The 19,985-nt window shown below is 43.8% G+C and overlaps 1 protein-coding gene across 2 annotated transcripts; it reads right to left on the bottom strand.

The window, feature by feature from the left end:
• Positions 1-5,784: 5,784 nt before the first annotated feature.
• On the bottom strand, positions 5,785-19,972 carry LOC135293716 (regucalcin-like). 2 transcript variants are annotated; one of them, XM_064408197.1, is made up of 7 exons: positions 19,329-19,972; positions 11,861-12,029; positions 11,235-11,417; positions 9,797-10,012; positions 8,209-8,340; positions 7,441-7,595; positions 5,785-6,235 (listed from the first exon to the last, which is right to left on the bottom strand). In XM_064408197.1, exons 2-7 carry the CDS (start codon positions 12,024-12,026, stop codon positions 6,185-6,187), a joined length of 903 nt encoding a protein of 300 aa, XP_064264267.1. In that variant the 5' UTR covers positions 12,027-12,029; positions 19,329-19,972; the 3' UTR covers positions 5,785-6,184. The 2 variants fall into 2 exon arrangements, with proteins under 2 accessions (XP_064264267.1, XP_064264266.1); XM_064408196.1 differs by lacking the exon at positions 19,329-19,972 and adding an exon at positions 15,055-15,202.
• Between the last annotated feature and the right edge of the window lie 13 nt (positions 19,973-19,985).

Here is a 19,985-nt window from a genome sequence, read left to right as displayed (position 1 = left end):
GTTGCCTGCTGCATTGTGTGGCAAAGACTGTAGGTGCATTTTCACCTGCTGGGTCACAGACACTTGGTGTCTCTGCTGTTGATTTCTGATTCTCTAATGCTGTTGATTTCTGATGCTCTAATGGCTACAGTGCAGGATTACTGTACTTATCAGAGTGGCTACTGGGAAATGACAGGTTTACAGAGACTATCTCTGCTGCATATATGAGAGAAGTACACTATCAGAATGCAGTGAGACCTAGCATAAGCAGTTATATGGTACTGAGGTGGGGGTGGCATTCCTGTCCTTGTGGAGTACCCCTAGTCCTATTGTCAGGGGAAGTAATGCTTGTGAAACTGATGCCTTTACATCAAACAGGTAAGAAATCCTTCATCACAGTTTATGAGGCCTCTTCTTTGTCACACAGAATAGGTGCTGGTTAGATAATTTAATCCAGTTTGGACTGAGGTGGGTCAACAGATTCAAAACTTAGCAGAGGTGGCAGTTAGAACTCTTTTATTTTGAAAAAGACATAAAATGTCTACTAAAGTCTTATTATTCCCCTTACCTGGTTCTTATATCACAGATAACACAAACATTCAGCACACAGGTAGTATACACAGTACAGAATGAAGGAATATTTTAGCACTGTCTAGGGATGGTTACCCTCAGGCAGTGTATCACTGGAAAATCTTGTTGGCTGGCTAGTATTAAAAATTATATCAATAAACATTTTCTCCAATCCTTTCTGACTATTGTATGCTGATCTCAGAGTTCTGCCTTTAAGGCACATAAGAAAGGTCTGAACTTATACCCTCCACCATTACTTTAATCTTCTACTACTTGAATCATTGACCTGGTCTGGTCTTGTAGCCTAAAAAGAATCAAATGTTGCATAAGCAGGAACAATTATAGGAGATCTTTGACCAATGCCAAGTTGATTTTAGTAGAGATGGTGTCCTGGCTTGTAAAATAAGCATGTATTCTATTTTTGCCATCTGTTGGGGGTTAGGCAGTTTTTCTTATCTCTTTCAAGAACAATGACACTGCCAGGAAGATAATCTCCTGCTAATGGGCTATTGAATTACTCACTGTGGCTGGTAAGATTAGTTACATCATCCCATTGGGAGATGCTCCACCCAGAGGGAGGAGCCAAGCATCCCTGCCACCATAAAACAAGCATTTCTGAGACCACAGACAGCCTTCTTCGCTGGATTTCTCAGAGGAATCAGGAACCAAGGCCCAGCTGCTCCTTCGCCGCATTTTCAGAAAGGATCTACACCCTTCTGCAGATCGCCGCTCCAGGAGGAGCAGCCACCATCTGGCTGGACTACTATCAACACCCTGACTTCTCAGGGTGTCAGGTTTTTCTCACTCTGCCAGTGGTTTTTTGCTTGTGCTAAATTACATTGTTATTTAGTGTTTTTTTTCTTCCTAGTAAAAAAACTGTTATTCCCATTCCCATATCTTTGCCTGAGAGCCCTTTTAATTCTGAAATTGTGATAATTCGGAAGGAGGGGGTTTACCTTTTCCATTTCACAGAAGGCTTTTTGCCTTCCTTCACAGACTCCTGTCTTTTCAAACCAAGACAGATGGTCAAAAGTATGTATTAAATATGGTTTATATAGCATACAGAGATGTAAAAATAAAGGAGCTGGCCCACGTGCAAAGAAGTCTGCCTTCATTTTATTTGAAATTTGGGGATTTGGTTGTGTCTAATGGTTAAGCATTTACCTGTTGGATCAGTCTTCCTCACGTAAATGAATCAGCAATAAAAGGAAGACAGTGTTTTGAAGATGCCAAAAAAAGCTCCAATTTACCAAAAGTACGCACTTAGTTATTGACATTACAAAATTTAAAAATTCATTTCAGTTGGAGTAGATTTCCCACTGGAGGCATTCAAAAGCATCAAACATTTCTCCTACATCTAGGAAGAGAATTTATTTATTATTAAAATATATTTATTTATCTTTTTATTTATTTATTTGTATATAGAGAGTTACTGGGGGAATCACTAGTCACTGAGGATGAAGATACAAGTGCTGGAGCTATATAAATAGGTCTCCATGCACTATCTTTCCTCTGGGAAAGCAGAATTAGGGAAAGGTTTTTAAGAGAAGACCAAAACAGCAAGCTAGCACCATTGCAGAACAAAATAATTTTCCATTATCCTATTTCTAAGCTTTCTTGTCACTAGAAATATTAGTAGGAAAGCAAAAAACTGAAGGTGAAATAAATATCTTTCCAATGTTAAAGACTAAAATTGAAGTCCTTAATAAAGATTTTACATCTTCTTATTTACACATTCTTAATCTGAGGGCTTGCAAAAGCTCTCATTTCTTCTCTCATCTCCATGTAAGAAACAAATCTAATAATTTCCCAAAGTTTTTTGTTAATGTTTGTGTGGTTTTTGTGTTAATGTTATAATACAAAAAAGAAATACAAATATTTTGTCAAGCTAGTGTACATCAGCAAAGGAACAGCTGACAAAAAACCACTGAGCCTTGAAGCAGTTTCTGTAGTGGAAAATAAATGTTTGGCATGAACACAACTCTAGAGATGTAATGCCAAAAATGAAGTAACTCCTCTCTTTAAAGCCCCAGAGAGTCATTGGAAAGCTTCCCCAAATTTCAGATTACACTGTAATTTAATTTATTTTTCACTGATTCTGTGGCGGGTAAATCGCTGAACTGACACTGAGGAAATGGAGTTGGTTTCCTGCTCCTGACACAGATTATCTGCAAGACCCTGGATCAGTCACAGTGCAGTAACCAAGAGCAGCCCTGCCAAGAAGGGCTTGAGGCTGCTGGTGGATGAGAGGCTGGACATGAGCTGGCAATGTGCTCTCAGAGTCCAGAAAGCCAACTGTGGCTGCATCAAAGGCAGGCTATCACAACCTGTACAAATCAAAACTTTAAGTTCCAAATTCTATACATATTTTTATTCCAGATTGCTGCATTTCAAAAACAAAGTTAACCAATGCCTGGTTACTAAGAGGGAGCTCAGACCAGCTTTTGCTGCAGTTACGTAGAGAATTTTACAAAACCAGCATATTTTTTATATGCTTCACAAGGTGAAGCATGGAATGGCTAACTTAAAATACTATTAGTTTAATATTACCCAGTGTGGTATAGGTTAAATATAGATAAAACATGATAAATACTTATAAAAGGCAGGATGTACAGAGCAATCCCTTAAAACGGAAGCCAGCTGCCATCAGTCTGTGCCATATTGTTGACTAGCTGGTTTATTTTCTGTAGGTTACCCCTGGGCAGGAGCATGTGGGGTAGGGGTGACCCTATGTAGGGCTAACCCAAGTTCTCAGCCACTGAGAAACCACCTCAGAGTGTGTCCTCAGCAAGGACTATGGATACCATATTGTTCCCTATATGCACAAAAGGAACAAACCCACTCCTGTACCAGCTTCCTTCATCCCTTGACTCAAGGCAAGGGCCTTGGCCTCACTTTGGTGAACTGAATTTGGAGAATAGCCCCAACATGGTTTTTAATTAACATTTTCTTTTAGAAAGCAAAGTCACAAAAGAGCAACTTCTGGAATCTGAAGAGAAGCAAAGTAGTGGGCCTTTGGGTAGCAGAGAGAAACTCATCTATCTTCAAGCCTTTTTTGGTTTGAGAAGCTGTGCTATAGAGTCCCCAAAGCACCCAGATATTGGTATCTGAGAGCAGCATGCACCATGTCTCCCTTTAGAAATGGAGGAAGGAGCGACTGGAGAATAACAAACCAGCAACCCCAGCTTACATGCCTGGGAAAGCTCTAAAAAAAAAAAGAAAAAATTGCAGAGGTAGTATTGCTCAGGTGTAAATTGTTTCAAAATTATCTACTTTGCTTTTCTGGAAGAGCAAAGGACCTACTAAATAGGCAATTTTGCAAGTAACTGGGAATTTTTTGTCAAATAGAGTATCTGCACTCACTTCCTATATTTTTTTAATTAAAGGTTAGGACACTCGACTTGCCTCCAAACACCCTGCCATCACATTCCTCTCCAGATGGGGTAAACAGGAAATCTTGCATAATTCTCCATGTTCCTTATACCAGTTTGGCATTGACATGGTGCCAAAGGGCATTTAGCACCTTTGCTCTTAAGAACCCCCAGCAGTTTAATTACCGTTGGAATTATGACTTAGGAAGAAAAACAACAGCCTATTTGTTGAGCAAACATGACAATAAGCTGAATGTTTTATTTCTCAATCAAGTTGTCTCTGTGCAGCTCCATGGGCTCACCTCCCTTCCAGGGCAAAAGGTAGGAGTGATAGGCCAAGCCCCTTCATCCTGTTATACAAATATCTATCTCCAGTAGCACAGGAGCAAAGTGCTTGCTAAAAGTAACCATCTACAATAAGTGTCTGAAAAACACCTAACATGGGTTTTAGAGTAGACGTCAGGTAACTGCATTGAAATAATGCACTTTGGAAAATCCTCTTTGTGGCCAAGTATATTCAGTAGTACTTAGTGAGTATATTGAGTAGTACTAAAGCTCCCTTCCTGGTCCTCTGGAGCTCAGATTTCTTTCTGGATTGTGGCCCAGTTCAACTGAGGGGTCAAATATGCCTCCTGACCTTCTCTGTCACCTTTGAATTGGGTAGAACATTTTCCTAGGACATGGGCTTGACCTAGCCCCTGACTGATCAGACCTCAGCACTAGATCTCTTTCTTATCAGCAGGCCAGAAGGCTACCATGTAAGAGAGTAGGGCAATATGGGTATTTTTAAAGGGAAAAAATCAACCCAGTTTGGTACTTTCAAAACTGTTGTGAGGGACCCCTGGCTAGGAGAGGGATGCCAGGTTTGGAGAAAACAGCTAATTTTAGAGGCAATCTGCAAACAGCCCCATGGAAACTGTGTTTAATATTTCTGCATGGCTAACCACAGTTCCCCTGCTCCTCTGTGCATGGGTTTTTGGGGGAGATTATCCTCATGAGGCACTGAGAACTTTTTCCCTACTCATAGTGTCTAAGGGCTTTGAATAGCAGGGGTGAAAAGGTCAAATACCTCAGAGGAAGACACTGAAACATCTGGTCTGGTAAATGATGCCTATTATTGCCTTCTTTGCAACATTATAAAGTGTCATCATTAAAAATCTGAAAATGTATTATGTGCTGTGCCTCTTTCCAGGCAGCAAAAACACAGCAAACTCAATGCAAAGGCTAGATTTCACTGTGTATCTACAGGTCCTGAGTATTCTGAAATCCCTAAAGGATCACAGTGATTCAGTGAGTCCAAGGCAGAGCTGGGTCATTATTTAAACAGCCTCTAAAAATACACCTTGATGTTGTGCTTTCTGGAGGAGAAAGGAGGGGAGGATCTAAAGGGAAAAGGGGGGTAAATACTTGAAATGGGAGTGGATGAGCACCAGAATAAAGGGGAACAAGACAGTGAGGCTGTGGGTACATTAAGGCTGTAAAGCAAAGGGAAGTTTGTGTGTGTGTGTAAATATGACCCCTGAAAGGACAACTCCACCAAGCATCCCTTGATATTCCAGGCTGTCCTGGTGGCTCACAGCCTGTGTGTGCACTGACTGTGTGTGGTCAGTCAGTGCTTTCAAGGTAACATCTGAATGCAAAGAAAAAATATCTGTAAGCATTTCTTTAAATGTAGTTGTATAGTTTATTTTCAGCAAACTAAGAGGTGTCCTAAAGTCAGGACAGCCTCGAAAAGGCTAATGAGGATGTAAAAATGGAACCTGGATACTACAAATAGGTCTGATCATTAAAAAAAAAAAAAAGAAAGAAAAAAAACCAAAACAAAATAACCTCAGGGGAATCCTGCAGCAGAGGAACAGTCCAGTTCAAGACACCACTCTTTAAAATGTTTATTAAAATCTGCCATATCGTTGCTGGTGCATCACTGTAACATGAGGAGTCAGATTCTGCTTTGGGAACTGCACAGATTTGAAAATCCAGAGCCTGTCATCAGAAAGTTCAGCAAAACTACACTTGAGCATTTAAAGGTTTATGGAAAGTCACAAAAGCTACCAAGGTGTAACACAGATTAACTTTACCTCTCTAACCTATCGCATCAAGCCACAGGCCCACAGAAGAAGAAATATCTTCAACTCCAAACAAGCAAACTCACAAAGTGGGCTTAGAAATCTTCACACAAATTAATTCTGTAGTTCATTTGACTTCTTCCAGTCAGATTTACTACAAGATGGAAGCATTTCTTCTTTGCACTTTAGTGTCAAGGTTCAAGCAGCATAGAAGTTCTGTGGGATCCCTTTCACACCCAGACCTGTTATCTGTTTTTAAAAAGTAAAAAATTAAAAGATAAAAGAAAGGAAACAGATAAATCTCCAACTGAGTATAATGAAAACATTCAAACATTGTTGAACAAATATCATAGCAACAGGCTACTACATGAGGGTTCCCTGCTTCAAGAGAAGCCCAAAAGGAGTCATTACTTGGAGTTCTTCCAAACTCTTTAAGATCACTAAGATTATCAAGCACTACTCAGTAATTTTGCTAATTTAAATGTTATCTGTGACCCTTGCATGTAGTCCTTATCTTCAAAACAATTCATAGTAATTTTTAGCATGCTTTGCCCATGCAAGACAAATGTGAGTTTGGAAAACACCAACTCCCTTGTGGAACTGGAGAACTTGAGAACAAAACCAAAAAAGACACTTATTTAGTCCTCTTGTGGGCTTCTAAACTGTGCTGCTTGAATATATCAGATCTCAGACATGAGATATCTGCTCTAAGCACTGCTTTCAACAGGAGTGTCCCAGATCCCAGAATAGATCTGCATCCCTACTGTAACGTCTTCATCCTGAGGCCAAACTGATAAAAGAGCTTGGTCTGGGTTGATGGCAATTGCTGAGTAAGAACTGCATTTTATTCTCCTGATGTGCTTTTTGCTAATGGAGTGAAAAAAATTAAGAGAGAAACAGGTTTCAGATTCAAGAGCCCCTGACAAAAATGGGTTTTTTTTAAAAAGTAGCAATCCTTTTTAACAGACAAAAACCATCCTAAATTTTTTTGATTGAGATTAAAATTTTTTCCCTGGTAAATTTAAACATTTAATTTTTAAAGGAGAAATATGTTCTGTAAGCATTTAGATTTCCTGGCACAATCAAAAACTGAGAAGAGTATGAAATTTGTAAAAGTGATTAAATTATAGTAAGAGATAAAAGCAAATCCTTGCAGTGTATTACAGAATACGTTATCCATATGGCAGATCCATACCCATTCACTGCCTTCAGATCCTGACCAGCCAACTTTGGCCAACCCAGCCATCAACATTATAACTTGTAATTTCTCCAAGTCTTCCTTCCAAGTGCATGAGCAGCTCTGCAAAAGCAGCTGGGACTGGCTGGGGGACAAGCAATGCACCTGGAGCAGCTCATGAGGTGAGTGGGATGAGCAAGGGTGGCCAGGGCCACCTCACTCCCAGAACATGAGGCTTGGCAGGTCTGATGTACACAAAGAAATAAAATCTGCTCACCTTGAAAATCTCTCCTGCATGAGGTTCCTTGGCTAAGGTGGCCTCGTCCAGTCCATCGTATGCAGAAGTCACATACATTTCTGAGTAGTCTTTTCCACCAAAGCAGCAAGAGGTGATCCTTGGAGTAGGCAGCCTCACAGTTTGGATTCTTTTTCCTGGGAAAAATATGCAGTTGTTTTCTGATGTTTATTTTTTAGGAAGCATGTAATTATGAATGTACTGTCAGTACACATGGCACACGTGACTTTTACTCAGAAGACACCTCACCTTCAGACAGAGACCACATCCTAAAGGACAGTTTGTGGGGATATCAAATTATTTAATCTGCCTCATTTCTAACTATTTTTCAGGCTCTCCCCCACATCTGCAAGGCTTCATTTCCTTTTCTCAAAACAAAGCAGTACTGTGTGTGAGGTCGGAAGGGCAGGGATACTTGGCTTTAGAAGGAAGTTGTTCCTTAAAGCATTTTCCAGTTAAAATTTTCAACACTGAGAAATTTTATATGCAGAATTTCGTAGGGTTTTTTTGACAGTGGTATTATTAAAAAGAGTGCACAGTTCATCAGGCAGCCACGAGAGCAGGGGTATCTGACACTGGGAGGCAGCACAGGGAGCTGCACTCTTTACAAGATCAGAGCCTGAGCCAGCGATGCTCTTGGCAACCCACGGGCAGAAATGGACAATGCTTTTCACCTTATCTCCCCTTCAAACCATTCCTCCTGCTGCCATTCCCCTCACATTTATATGCACAAACTGGTGGAGGCCTTACCTGTCTCTGGGTCGATGCGAATGACTCTGCCACCATCAATACAGGCCACCCAGAGCTTTCCTTCTGCATCTATGCACATCCCGTCAGGCATTTGCTCCTCCTTTTCCAGATGGTACAAAAGCTTGGGGCAGGCTGCAGGAAGAGTTACAAAGCTGATGTTATGTGGGCTGCTACCCATTCTGTACCAGATCCCAGTCTAACCTCTTCCATGCTCTTGCAAACAGCTATGTTCATTTTCTGTGAGAAAGACATGCTGTACATCACACCCTCGTTCTGCAGATGTGTTAAAAGCCTAATTCAGCCTGGCAGAGACAAGTCCCCAGCTCAGCCATTTCAGTCTGGCATTGTACCAAATTAGTGTTCCTGTTATTTTACCAAGTGAAGAGAACAAAATGCCCCCATTTCTCTTGTTAACCCACCTGTTGCCTGCCACAACACAACTGCTGCAAGTGCAGTAACTTTTTCTGGATTTTATTGGTTATGGCAGCCTGGATATGTCACATAAATAATTGCCTGGGTTTAAACATTGGTGGTAAGCAATCTCTCACAGCTAAAGATCAAAAACTTTACTTTTTTAATGGCCAACCAAGCAACCATTTTTGATTAAACCTGGATACCAGCTCATGGTCAGGGATGCAGTGCAGATATGTTGGTGAGCAGTCAGGTCCATGGAGCAGGGCCCATGGATCACAGATCACCTGCTCTGACCCAGCCAGCACCTTCTGGTCATTACACTACCCAAGAAGAGACAGCTGTGAACATAAAGCCAAGCCTAGGAAGTTCAATCATGTTTCATTTTTATATTTGCAGGGGGAAATGTTGCATTATATCCTCTTTTGAAATCATATATCCTAAAATCTGTAGAAACAGATATTCTCAACAAAATGAAATCTGAGTGAATGCAATTACTTTGGGTGATTTTCATCTGTGATTACCCCAAGTCTGCACTCTTTAAAGTACAAAGCCAGTTCAGCCATTTAAATTCCTGTGGAGTATATCAGGCTGATACAGCATGCAAATATTTCAGAGTCTTGAAATTAGGTTAGATTCATTTTGCTTACACTTAAATTTACTTCCTTGCAGATGCAATAAAAAATGTTTATCCATAAAATGAATTTAAGTTAAATTTGAAAACATCTTAATTTCAGAAATTTGGTTGGGAAAACTCTGTCACAATGACAGCTTAATCATCCAAATACCTTACTGGCAAAATGCATACATGCACGTTCTCCATTTGTATTTATGGAGCTAGTACAATCAAAGGAATTCCAGTAGATGGCACTCAAGAATAAATATCATCCTAAAAGCTCTTTCTCATTCTGCAGTGTAAATGGCTTCTTCCCTGCAACTCCTTGAACAGGTCTAAGTATGAGCCACCTCTCCAGATGAAGGAAAGCTGAAAGACTGTCAAAAGTTTGTTCACCAAATGCACCTTGTGAGTAACCAAATTTGAGGAACACCAAACGTTCCAGCCAGCTGACAAGTTGTAACCAGCACATATGAGATCTGTCAAATAAATCACTGGCTCAGGTCTTGCTGCAGGCAGAGCAGGAGCGCTACTTATCAACAAATTTAAAAGCTTGTGTACCAATCTTTCCAGTGTGCACATCATAGCTGAAGGCATGGACGGCATATGACAGGCTGTCGATGTGGAAGAAGGTCCTGTGGTCCAGGGACCAATCCAGACCATTGGAAATGTCCAACTGGTCTAGCTGTTTTATTACTGAATGGTCAGGAAGGAGGGTATAGAGAGCTCCTTGCCGCCTCGCTCGGACCCCTGGTGCTGTCTCTTCAGCCATCGTACCTGAAACGGAAGTGGGAGCACTGGTTAGAAAGTAGACGCTTGCTCCTCGTGTTTGGTCAAAAACCTCCTCTAATGTTACCAAGAGGTCCTAGGGAGAACCACAGGATTGTGATTTGGTTTTTATTTCCTTTTCTTCTTAAAAAGAAAATATTTTTAGGAAGAAATTCTTTGCTGTGAGGGTGGTGAGGTACTGGTTGCAAAGAGAAGTTGTGGATGCCCCATGCTTGGAAGTGTTCAAGGCCAGGTTGGATAGAGCTTTGAGTGATCTGATCTCCCTGCCCATGGCAGAGAGGCTGGAACTAGATGGTCTTAAGGGTCCCTTCCAACCCAAACTATTCTATGATTCTACAATCCTCTAATCCTGTAGTGAAAGGGACTAATAGGTCCTGTCAGATTGAAGAGAAAGAGCAAAAGGAGCATATCAGGGGCAGCTGCCTCCCACAGAGCAGATCCTGGCCAATGAAAGGATGTTTCTGCATTGCCATGAGGTTTAAGTCATAGACATCAAAGACCCAAAGGGCCACCAGGACACGCCAGGGGGTTGAGTTTTTGCTCACAGCAAAAGTCAAGATGCAGGCAGGCATCAATCATATGCTGTTTCTGTTGTTGCTCTTTGTAGGCTACTTTCATAATTTAAATGGGCTGTGACCATTAAAATACAGGTGTACACCATGTGCCTGAGAGCATTGTTCAAACAGTTCTTGAACTCTGTTGGGCTTCGTGCCATGACTTCTTCCCTGGGGAGCTTGTTCCAGTGCCTGACCACCCTGTGGGTGAAGACCTTTTACACCAAAACCTAAACCTCCTTCTTGCCTTCAGGAGGCTGAGGATCTCCCCACACATCCTTTTTTTTTCACAAGATAATCAAGAGAGGCTGCATATAATGGGTGCAAGCTGCAGCTCATGTTCTGCTCTAGAAGCTGCATCCTTCTCTACATTTCCAGAAAAAATCCTACCTACATGAGCCCTTCACTGACTTTTCCATGAAGGCAGTTGTTTGAAAAACACCATCCACCAAGTATGAGAGCCTTCCTGTCAGATAGCCCTTGTCAACAGCATCTCTTCTCTTCTAGGACAGAAGATGTAAAGTCCCCCCTCCTCCTCCCTGTGGCAGTAACCAAGCAGAGCATTCACAAGACAGGGAATAAATAAAAATGCCTTATATAAAATACACTATAATTAGTTTCCCTTTGCTCTGGGGAAATTTCTGCCAGGAACTTACCAGCAAAAAATCTCCCCTTTGGATCCACTTTCCCATCATTGAACCTGTTGTTTGGTTTATCCTGCTCGAGCTCGAGGATGGTGGTGACTGCCTGTGTGTCCCAGTCCAGGAAGGCAAACCTGGTCCCCAGGGCAATGACATAGCCCCCACACTGCCGCAGAGCCACCGAGCCGACACGGGCATCTGTGGGTGAGAGAGAGCAGAAGATGGAGGGTAGCTCTGGGGCCATAACTCAGCCCTCACCGAGGGCGTCTGGGCTTGACTTGGACATCCCTAGCCAAGAAAGGCTGAGCTGATGCTGAGATCTTCCTCCCCTGGTATTGTTAGCACATCTCACTGGCTCTGTGTTCCATGGATTTTTCCACCTTCTAGGATGGCACAGCCATTAGGACTGTGCCTTTTCCTCTGCAGGTCCCAAACGAAACATGCATTCACATTCAGGCTTATGAGGAGCCACATGTGCACTCTGCTCAGCTGGCTTATGCCACACTGTGCTCAGCAACACACTGTGTGGGAATGTGGTCCCATGGAAAGTAAGACAGACCACCGACCTGCAGGACCCCTAGAAGGAGGGGTGGATGGGACAGACAGAGTGCCAGGATGAAGCAGTGAGTACGGACTCTTACCCACAGACACGCTCTGCACCTCATTGGTGACTGGGCTCCAGCGGCAAACTTTCTGTGAGTTGATGTCTACGTAGACAAGTGCATTCTCCCTTTCTTCCCAGACTGGGCACTCTCCCATCCGGTTCTTCTCCTTCACAACAGACTCGATTTTGATGGAGGAAGACATGGTCTGAGGGGAAGTTAATAATGGATGTAATTAAAAGCTCTCATGTGAATTTTTTCATGGCTATAGCCTTAAGCTGGAACCAAGCTGCTGTCTGTGGATCCATGATCCTAAGGGTCCCCCTGATCACAGGGAGGGATCAGAAGGCAGCAGCACCAGTGAGTGGTGGATCAATCTTTTTGTGGAAAATCAAGGCTCTGCCCTATTAACACAAGTGAATTGATTTCCTCCACAGGAAGACATTTACACACCCACAGCACCGACTCCACTTCACCACAGAGGCCACTGCACAACAAATGCCTGTTCCCACAACAAGTCAGTGAGAATATGCAAATACTGAGGAAGGCTCCTGCCTTTGAAATTCTACTGCTTTGTTTTCCCTCTAAGCATTTCCCCTTCATCAGCCCCCTCAGCGCTCCAACTTCATCTCCAGCCCCTGCTGCACACTCGGAATTTTGCCCAGTGCCAGGCTGTGGGGTGCAATTACCCCAGCTGCTGCCTGGGGGGGCCAAAGCCACCAGTGAAGCTCCCATTTCATATGCCTGCTTCTGCCAGAAGTTCATGTTCTGTCTACCCTGTCCCCATTGCAGCAGGGTGCTTGCAGGGACATCAGTCAATCGGCCACAGCTGGTTGACACTCACACATGGTGCACAGCCCACCAGTTTTGTGTCCAGTACCCACTAATGTCCTCCAAAACATGGATCCTTGATGTGGGGTGGGAAGTGACCAACAACCTCTACCATTCAGGTCTTACAAAAGAAAGAGGCCCACTCATTGCCTCAGCCACCCCTAATGGAGCCGCCTCCTCTGCTGCACCCACTGGCCTCAGCACATTTTTTCCACAGATTGGAAGATAATTCTTGGGAGGCAGCCAGTCCCTGACATAACATCAGTCCTAGGGATTACTGTCTTCAAGTGGGTATTGTTTCCTAGTAGGTGAGCTGGCGATAAGGTGTACAAATAATTAATTAGCATTAATGCACTTCAAAATATGTGGGAAGAGTCAGTCAATCACCGTGAGTGGAAATGCCAGGGCTGAGGGACATGGGATCTTTCCTGCAATGAGTCACACCACCAAGGTAAGTTTCAAACAACTCATCTATCAAATATATCCTTCTCCCTTCCAAAACACACTGGCCACAAGAGGCTGGGCAGCAAGATGTTCCACACGGGAAAATAGCATCTAAAGCGTTAATGAAGATACACAGCAAGATGCCAAGTTTTAACCTCCAGAAACCTGTTAAACAGTGCTTGAGCTGGAGGAGTGAGTTTCTTGTGGGTTGAAGCTTTGTGTCATGTGGCTGCCATATGTGGGACCCGAGGCTTGGAGACACAATGCTGACTTTATTGTATCATGGTCTGGGAAGCACAGAGCTGTTCTCACCCCTGTGGGAAAACAAGAGTTCGGCTGCAGCCCAGCAGCAGTGTGGTTCCTGCAGAGGCAGAAAGCCTCCAGATCTGCAGCAGCCAGTGTGTATTTGTCTTGTCAGCTGTTTCATTGACCCAACTGAGCCTTATTAAACCTTTCTTTTCCCACCAGCTCCTGTTTCATTTACATGCCCCTTGTCGAACTTCTGCAACACCAGAACAGGGGCCTGGCAGATAAGCCGTGGTGAAATACTGATTCACGGACCCATCCCACACATCACATGAGGAGTACACAATCACACCACTGCCAGCTGTTTCACAAGGCATAGGCAGGGGAGAAACCATCCTGCCTGCACCAGCTGGCTGCTTTCCCCTCCCCTGTTCCCCAGCGATGCTGCAGAGACCTGCCCTGTCCCATGGGTCCCCCGTGCACACCCGCCTTCCCTGACTGCACATTCAGCCACGGCATCCTTCCCCTCTGCCAAAGAAATAACTCCCATGTGTCACTCCAGCGGTGGAGGTTTCCATATTGGTGAATATTGTGGCTCAAATCATCCTCAACCCTCCCAAGAAGAGAGCAATTAGGAGGGAAGGTCTGTGTTTTGCTAGCTGAGGTTTCACTAATTTTTACAAGCAGCTGAAAATGGAGGCTTTTAACTCCATTTTCAGCTGCTTGTAAAAGACCATCCAACCCTAAGGGGCAGTATTGCCCTCCAAAAGAGTCCCACAAGCTGGGAGGAACTCAGCTCTGGTCCTATCCAGTCCATGTCCCGGGTCCTCTGCTCAGTGCTCTGCTCCTTTCCTGCCATGCCCTCCCTGCTGACACCCCATGGAACTATGCAGTAGTAACATTTCACCAAATGCAGCACCTCAGAGGGAAAAATGAGGGAATTACCCCCAAAAACCTGGTTCAAAATATCCCAGGAAAATCAGTCCCTGAGCATCCTGCCACCTGGGCACCTTTATCTGTGGCACCTTGCACCCTGCTTGGTACAGCACTGACCCATCAGAGATGAGCATGCAAGGAAAGAGGAGAAATTCCACATAAAAATCACCAAATACTTCTGTATTCTCCCAAAGCAAAATCTCTGCAGAAAAAATCATCACATTCACCCTGCCTATATCCTCTTTCCAACATTTTGTTGGCTTTGCAGTCTCCTGGATTCATGTACAAGGGATGGACAGGTACCACAGACACATTTTCCACATTAAATTGTTAAACTGTTTAACTGGTAAAATTTACCAGAATTTTGACACTATAAGAAAATTTTCCTGTTAGGAATAAAAAAATAATGTAAAAACATCCTGTCTTTCTAGACCTCTGTCCACATTCCTTTTCAAATCATCTGTACAGAAGTTGGTAATTTCAGTACCCCTAAAAAGATACAGGTAAAATACAAATGAATGACTGGCCTTAAAAGTTTTTTATGCTGTTTCCCTCCCTCTCTCCCTCCCATGCAAACACACCTAATTCCATTTTTAACATCAAACTGAACCTTCAAATAAGCAGGCAGACAGCTAAAACTTTTAATATACAGTCAAGCAACAATCTGCATAAACCAGAGAATTTTAAGAACCCTTTTTCCCCTCAGTCAAACAGCTGAATATCTTTACCAAGCTGAAGGACACTGCGAAACTCTGCAGTTCATCACACCAACGCACCTGCTGAGGAAAATAGTGCAAGACCTGGCTTGGTGACTCTTTTCCAGCACTGGTCCAATGAAACTGGCTGCTGTTTTCAGCACGGTTAAAAATGTGCACCAGTTGATGTTATCTGCATGGAGCAGGTAACCCTTTACATTTTGTATTCAGTCAGCAGTCACATGAATGATGAGGCAGGGACCAAAGCCTTTCTGAATGGTCTGGTTTGCAGTGCCAGCAGCAGGACATGTGATAGAGAAAAATCCTTGCTCAGTATTTTTCTCATGTCAGGAGAGTGCGAGAGGGAAACTGAGGCATTGCACCATTCAGTTGCCCCAAGGGCCAGCCCAGTCTTCCAAAATTTAGGGTGCTGAAAAGGGAAGGTTAATGAAAGATGAGAGGGAGGGTTTTGTAGCACTCCGATAAGGGAAACAATATTGTTGTGATTAAGGCTTTAAGACTTGGCTCCTACTCCCAGCTGTGCCACAACCTTCTTGTGCATGAAGTCACAGGGCTCCTCACCTCGAGCATGCAAAGCCTGATCCCACTTGGGCAAAAAGCTCCAAGCTGCTGCCTGCAGCACACACAGGGAAGGACTTTCACCAGGCAGTCTCAGCAACTGCCACAGATGCTGCAGGATGGGGATGTCTTGCCTGGCTTTTGTTTTCTTCCTTCTTGGGCATTTGCCTTCTTTTTTTGTCTGTGGGAGGCAAAGGTGAAAGATGCCAAGTGCCTTCTCCCATCCCCAGCCCTGCTCAGCAGAGGAAGGTGATGGCAGGGCCAGCAAGGCGGGGTCAAGGCAGGCTTGCCATGGGGACAGAGACCAGGCTGGGCAGAGACCAGAGCAACCATCAGAGTTCTGGTGACAGGGCCACACTCAGCAAGGGCAGAAACTTGGGAGAAATCAGCCCAAATCCAGCATAGAGGAACAATGCATTTCTTTATTCATGAAAGACTTTAATGAACTTTGTAATTTGATGTTCAAATGATTCACAGGATGAACACATTTCCCTGATAAGCAAGTAGACAAGATAGATGTATTATCCTACCATAGTCACCATCAATCCACACTCGGAGATTAAAAAATTACAGCCCTAAGATACACACAAATTCAAACATTTCTAGGGAAAAAGCCAGATATATTTCCAAGTCAAACTCCTTCCAAAATCACTGTATTACAGACAACATGATTCTGGGTGCCTTGAGGACCTTTCTGAGATTTTCTTGGCCTCCAATGACTCCATCTCATCTTGGCACAAACCCTCCATCTCTGCTTGCTCTCAGAAAAAATATTATGTTACTCTCTGCTTTCTTTTTCATAACCTAGATGATAACTTTGAAGGGAGGTTCAAGTAGAACAATATGCATGTTTTTCACACCATTTTCAGCTGGAAGACGTATTCAAAAGGAAAATTCTGGCTTATGATAATTTTCACTGAAAATTAATTTTCATCTGAAAAAGAAAAAAACCCTGAGAAATATAAGTTATCTGTTTTCTGCAAAATATTTCCCAAAACATTTTCTCTAAATGGATTTTGGAAGAGAAAACCACATTTTCCACACAGCTTTTCACTTCTGGTGACTTGACTTCCCCATCACAGGCTGCAGCAACATAAAACCAAGTGAGGCAGAGGGACAAAGAATTCACCTTGCTGCAAATGAAAACACCAAATGTGCAGCTTGCTGGGTGAGCAGCTTGGATGCTGGATCAGCGGTGGCACAGGAAGGACAGCAGCTGAGAAAATTATGCCAGAACACGTCTCTCTAATTTATTCACGTGGCTGCAAATGCTCTGGGGATGCCCCTGCCACATTTTTCACCATCTCTTATTCCTACCCTGACCACTTCTAGGCTATCAACACAATGACCACATCTCCCACTCTGCTATTTCAACATCCCACATCTGCCTTTCCAGAAGTTGGTCACTTTAGGAAGAGGCACATCTCAGAGGTTTTGTGGTGTTGCTGATGAGTGGTGCAGCTCTGCAGTAGCAGGTGGATGTATTTGCTAGGCAGCCAGCTTTTCTATTAATTGTTTCCACAACATAAAGAGCCTGGCCTGCCATGCACTTTGTTTCCAGTGTTGCAAAGCAGAGGTTTCTAGTGAAGCTGGCCAAAGGCAGCCACACACCCCTGCACCCCTGGCTGACACCCAGCCACTTGTCTCCTTCTGGAGTTGTTTCCTCTCTCTTTTCCCACTGCTTTGGTGTCCTCTGGTGCAACTCTCACCCACTGCTTTTTGTAGTCCCTACTTTTTATCAACATAGAGTAATCAGGAGAATATCAAGGCATTATCGCACCACATAATGTGGTATTTAAATGATTGTAATTGTCTTCTGTTCTCCACAGGCATGTGCTCACAATAGCTCAGAATTTGTTCTTGTGGCTTTGCAAATAGTTAGTAAATCCATCACTTCCCTTTTTTTCCCCATAACTCTCCAAAATATACTTGTGTTACTTATTCCCCTTGAGGGTCCATCCCATCATTCATTGCTCTAGAAACTCAACTTTGCTTGTTATTTGGTTGCCCTGATCTCTTAAAAGTTTTTATGCATCTTGGAGGGAGAACTCTCCCTCTAACAGGCAGAGTTAACAAAGACACTGGCATTAAAAACCCCGAGCAGATACAGGTATAGCTACTCACCCTAGCGATATCCCACTTGATAGAGCGGTCCAAAAGTGAAGCCAAAGCTTATCTTTTCCTGGCTTCACCCTTTTGTAGGAAGGTCCTGGTCCCTCCCTTGTGCTCAAGATGGGAAGAACTGGAGCTCCTCAGGCAGTCAGTGCCGCCTGCTTTTATTTCAGCAGAGCTATTTTGCCAGCAAAGGATTACAAGAGCTTTCTCCAGCTTGGTTGGGAACAACTACGTTTCACCTATGACTATAGATTTTGGTCATGAGGGTGAAGAAACCCTTCAGGGCTCAGCAGCTGCTCCTCCTGATACAGTCCTTCCTGTCACTGGGTTCTTGCTCAACCTTAATTGAAATCAGTGCTGATCTGTGATCAAAGAGGTGAGCGCCATTAATAAGCAAGGGATTAAACAAAAGTCAGGAAGCCTTCCTAATTGAGGGAACCGGCAACGGCTCAGCTCCAGTTTGCCAGATCCGGCACTCTGTCATGGGACTCGAGTGAAAATACGCCGGCAGCACCAGTTTGGGTTCCTGGGGCTGGAAGCAGCTCCAGCCTTGCACTGCAGGCTGCGCCGAGACGCGCTCCCAGGCATTTCGGCAGCATTAAAAACACAACTCTCCTGGCAGAGTTGGCTCTTCCTGCTCATGTGAAGCCCAAGAAACCCGTGCAGCAAAGCCAAGTAGGTGCTTTTACTGAAGGAGGAGGTGGCATTCATTTGTAAAATGTCTGCAGCAGCTTACTTTACCTGCCTCTGCTCTCACGCTCACAAAGCACAAAGAAATGTGTTATTCAGACATCTGCCCAGTGCCACCCATGCACAGCATGGAGGAAGAGGGGCTCCAGCAGCCATGTCCTCCTTCCTGTGTCTCCCGGGTGCCTCCTGACTAACTCTGATAAACTAATCTTTGACCCAGTTTTTCATGCCTGAACAAGCTATTGCTCTTACTTTTCTAATGCAGCAACAATGTAAAAAAGATTGGCTTGTTTTTTTGTGTTGTTCTGGCAATCACCCTACTGTCAGGTGGTGTGAGGGTGAGCACAGGTACAAAACCTCAACAGCAATGTCAGAGGGGTCTTATCTGTGCTTATGCCCACTTATTTTCTGCTGCATTTCTGGATCTCCACAGCAGCCCAACAGCATGGTTCCAGAGCTGCAGGTATCACCAGGTTTGTGACTTATAGTGAGATCAGAGCCCTAAATTTGCCACATTCACCATCTCCCTCGACTCAAGCTTTCTCAATACTGTGCCTTGAGTAGATTTTAGATTGTGGCTTTAGACTGCCTTGTAGCACAAAATAAGTGAAGGATGTGGACACTCCAAAGAGCAAGGCCCAGCTTCCTTCATCCTTCATTGCCTCACGCTCATCCACACTGAAGTGGGGCTGCTTAAATCTTCTTTTTTTTTTTTTCCAGCTGCCAAGACAGATCCCTGTATGATGTAAAGAGGGAAAGCAGTAATGTGCACAAAATAATCTTTGAACCCTAGGAATAAAACAGCACCAAGGCCTTGGTGGGCAGCTGAGTCACCCACGGCACACTTGAGGGCACAGCCAACACAAGAGGATCCACCAGAAACCAACTGCAACAAGCCTGCAGAAATGGCAAACCATTATGTGCTGATTCTTGGAGCTACCTGGAGAGAAAATGCACTGCCACAGGCTCACCTGGGAGTCACTTGGTGGGTTACCCTCACACAGCAGGATGGGGACACACAGCTATTCCACCTGCAGATGTATGTGCACTAACATGGCAACATGTGACATTCCAAGAGCAAAATTCTGCAGTATGAAATCCAACTGAGATACATTGCAGTTGTTGCAGCAGACAACAGGCCTGAAGTTAAAAGCAAAAATGCAATCCCTTAAGTTTTCATTCACAACAGGTGGTGTGAAGAGATTGCAACAGATCTTCCTTTCTCTTCACATTTGTAAAAGCTGTGGTTTTTTGGCCATATGGGCCTGCCTTGCCTCTCTGTACCCTGGGGGAGGCTGGTTCTGGAGGAGGTATGTGCAGGCTGTGCTTTATGCACAAATGGCCAAGAATGCCCAGTGCTTTCCTGTCATCATGGATATCCCCAGAACAGGCCAAGATCTTCAAAGGATAGAAAAGGACATGGTTCTTGACTCCAAAATTTTGGGTTTATATTTAACAAAATGAGCAACATGGCAACAGGCACTAGGGAAAGGGAGCGATAAGTTCCAGCCAGAGTTAATTTAAGCACAGCCACAGCTGAGGCCTGTTGGAAGGAAGCTGCAGATGCAGTGAGAGGTACTAATGTTTCAGTTGTTGAGAACATCATAGGGCAAACAGAGTTACAGTTA

Source organism: Passer domesticus, chromosome 2, assembly GCF_036417665.1.
Source record: "Passer domesticus isolate bPasDom1 chromosome 2, bPasDom1.hap1, whole genome shotgun sequence".
Classification (NCBI taxonomy): domain Eukaryota; kingdom Metazoa; phylum Chordata; class Aves; order Passeriformes; family Passeridae; genus Passer; species Passer domesticus.
The sequence above is the reverse complement of the archived record's forward strand: the minus strand, read 5'-3'. Positions and strand labels throughout refer to the sequence as shown.

Bases quoted from the DNA above. Each gene is read 5' to 3' on its own strand.
- LOC135293716 (XM_064408197.1), bottom strand. From the start codon at position 12,026: ATGTCTTCCTCCATCAAAATCGAGTCTGTTGTGAAGGAGAAGAACCGG. The intron at 7,596-8,208 runs GTAAGGCCTCCA...TATTTTTCCCAG, and splicing joins TCGCATCGACCCAGAGACAG to GAAAAAGAATCCAAACTGTG. The intron at 6,236-7,440 runs GTGAGCAGATTT...TTTTAAAAACAG, and splicing joins ATGCAGGAGAGATTTTCAAG to ATAACAGGTCTGGGTGTGAA.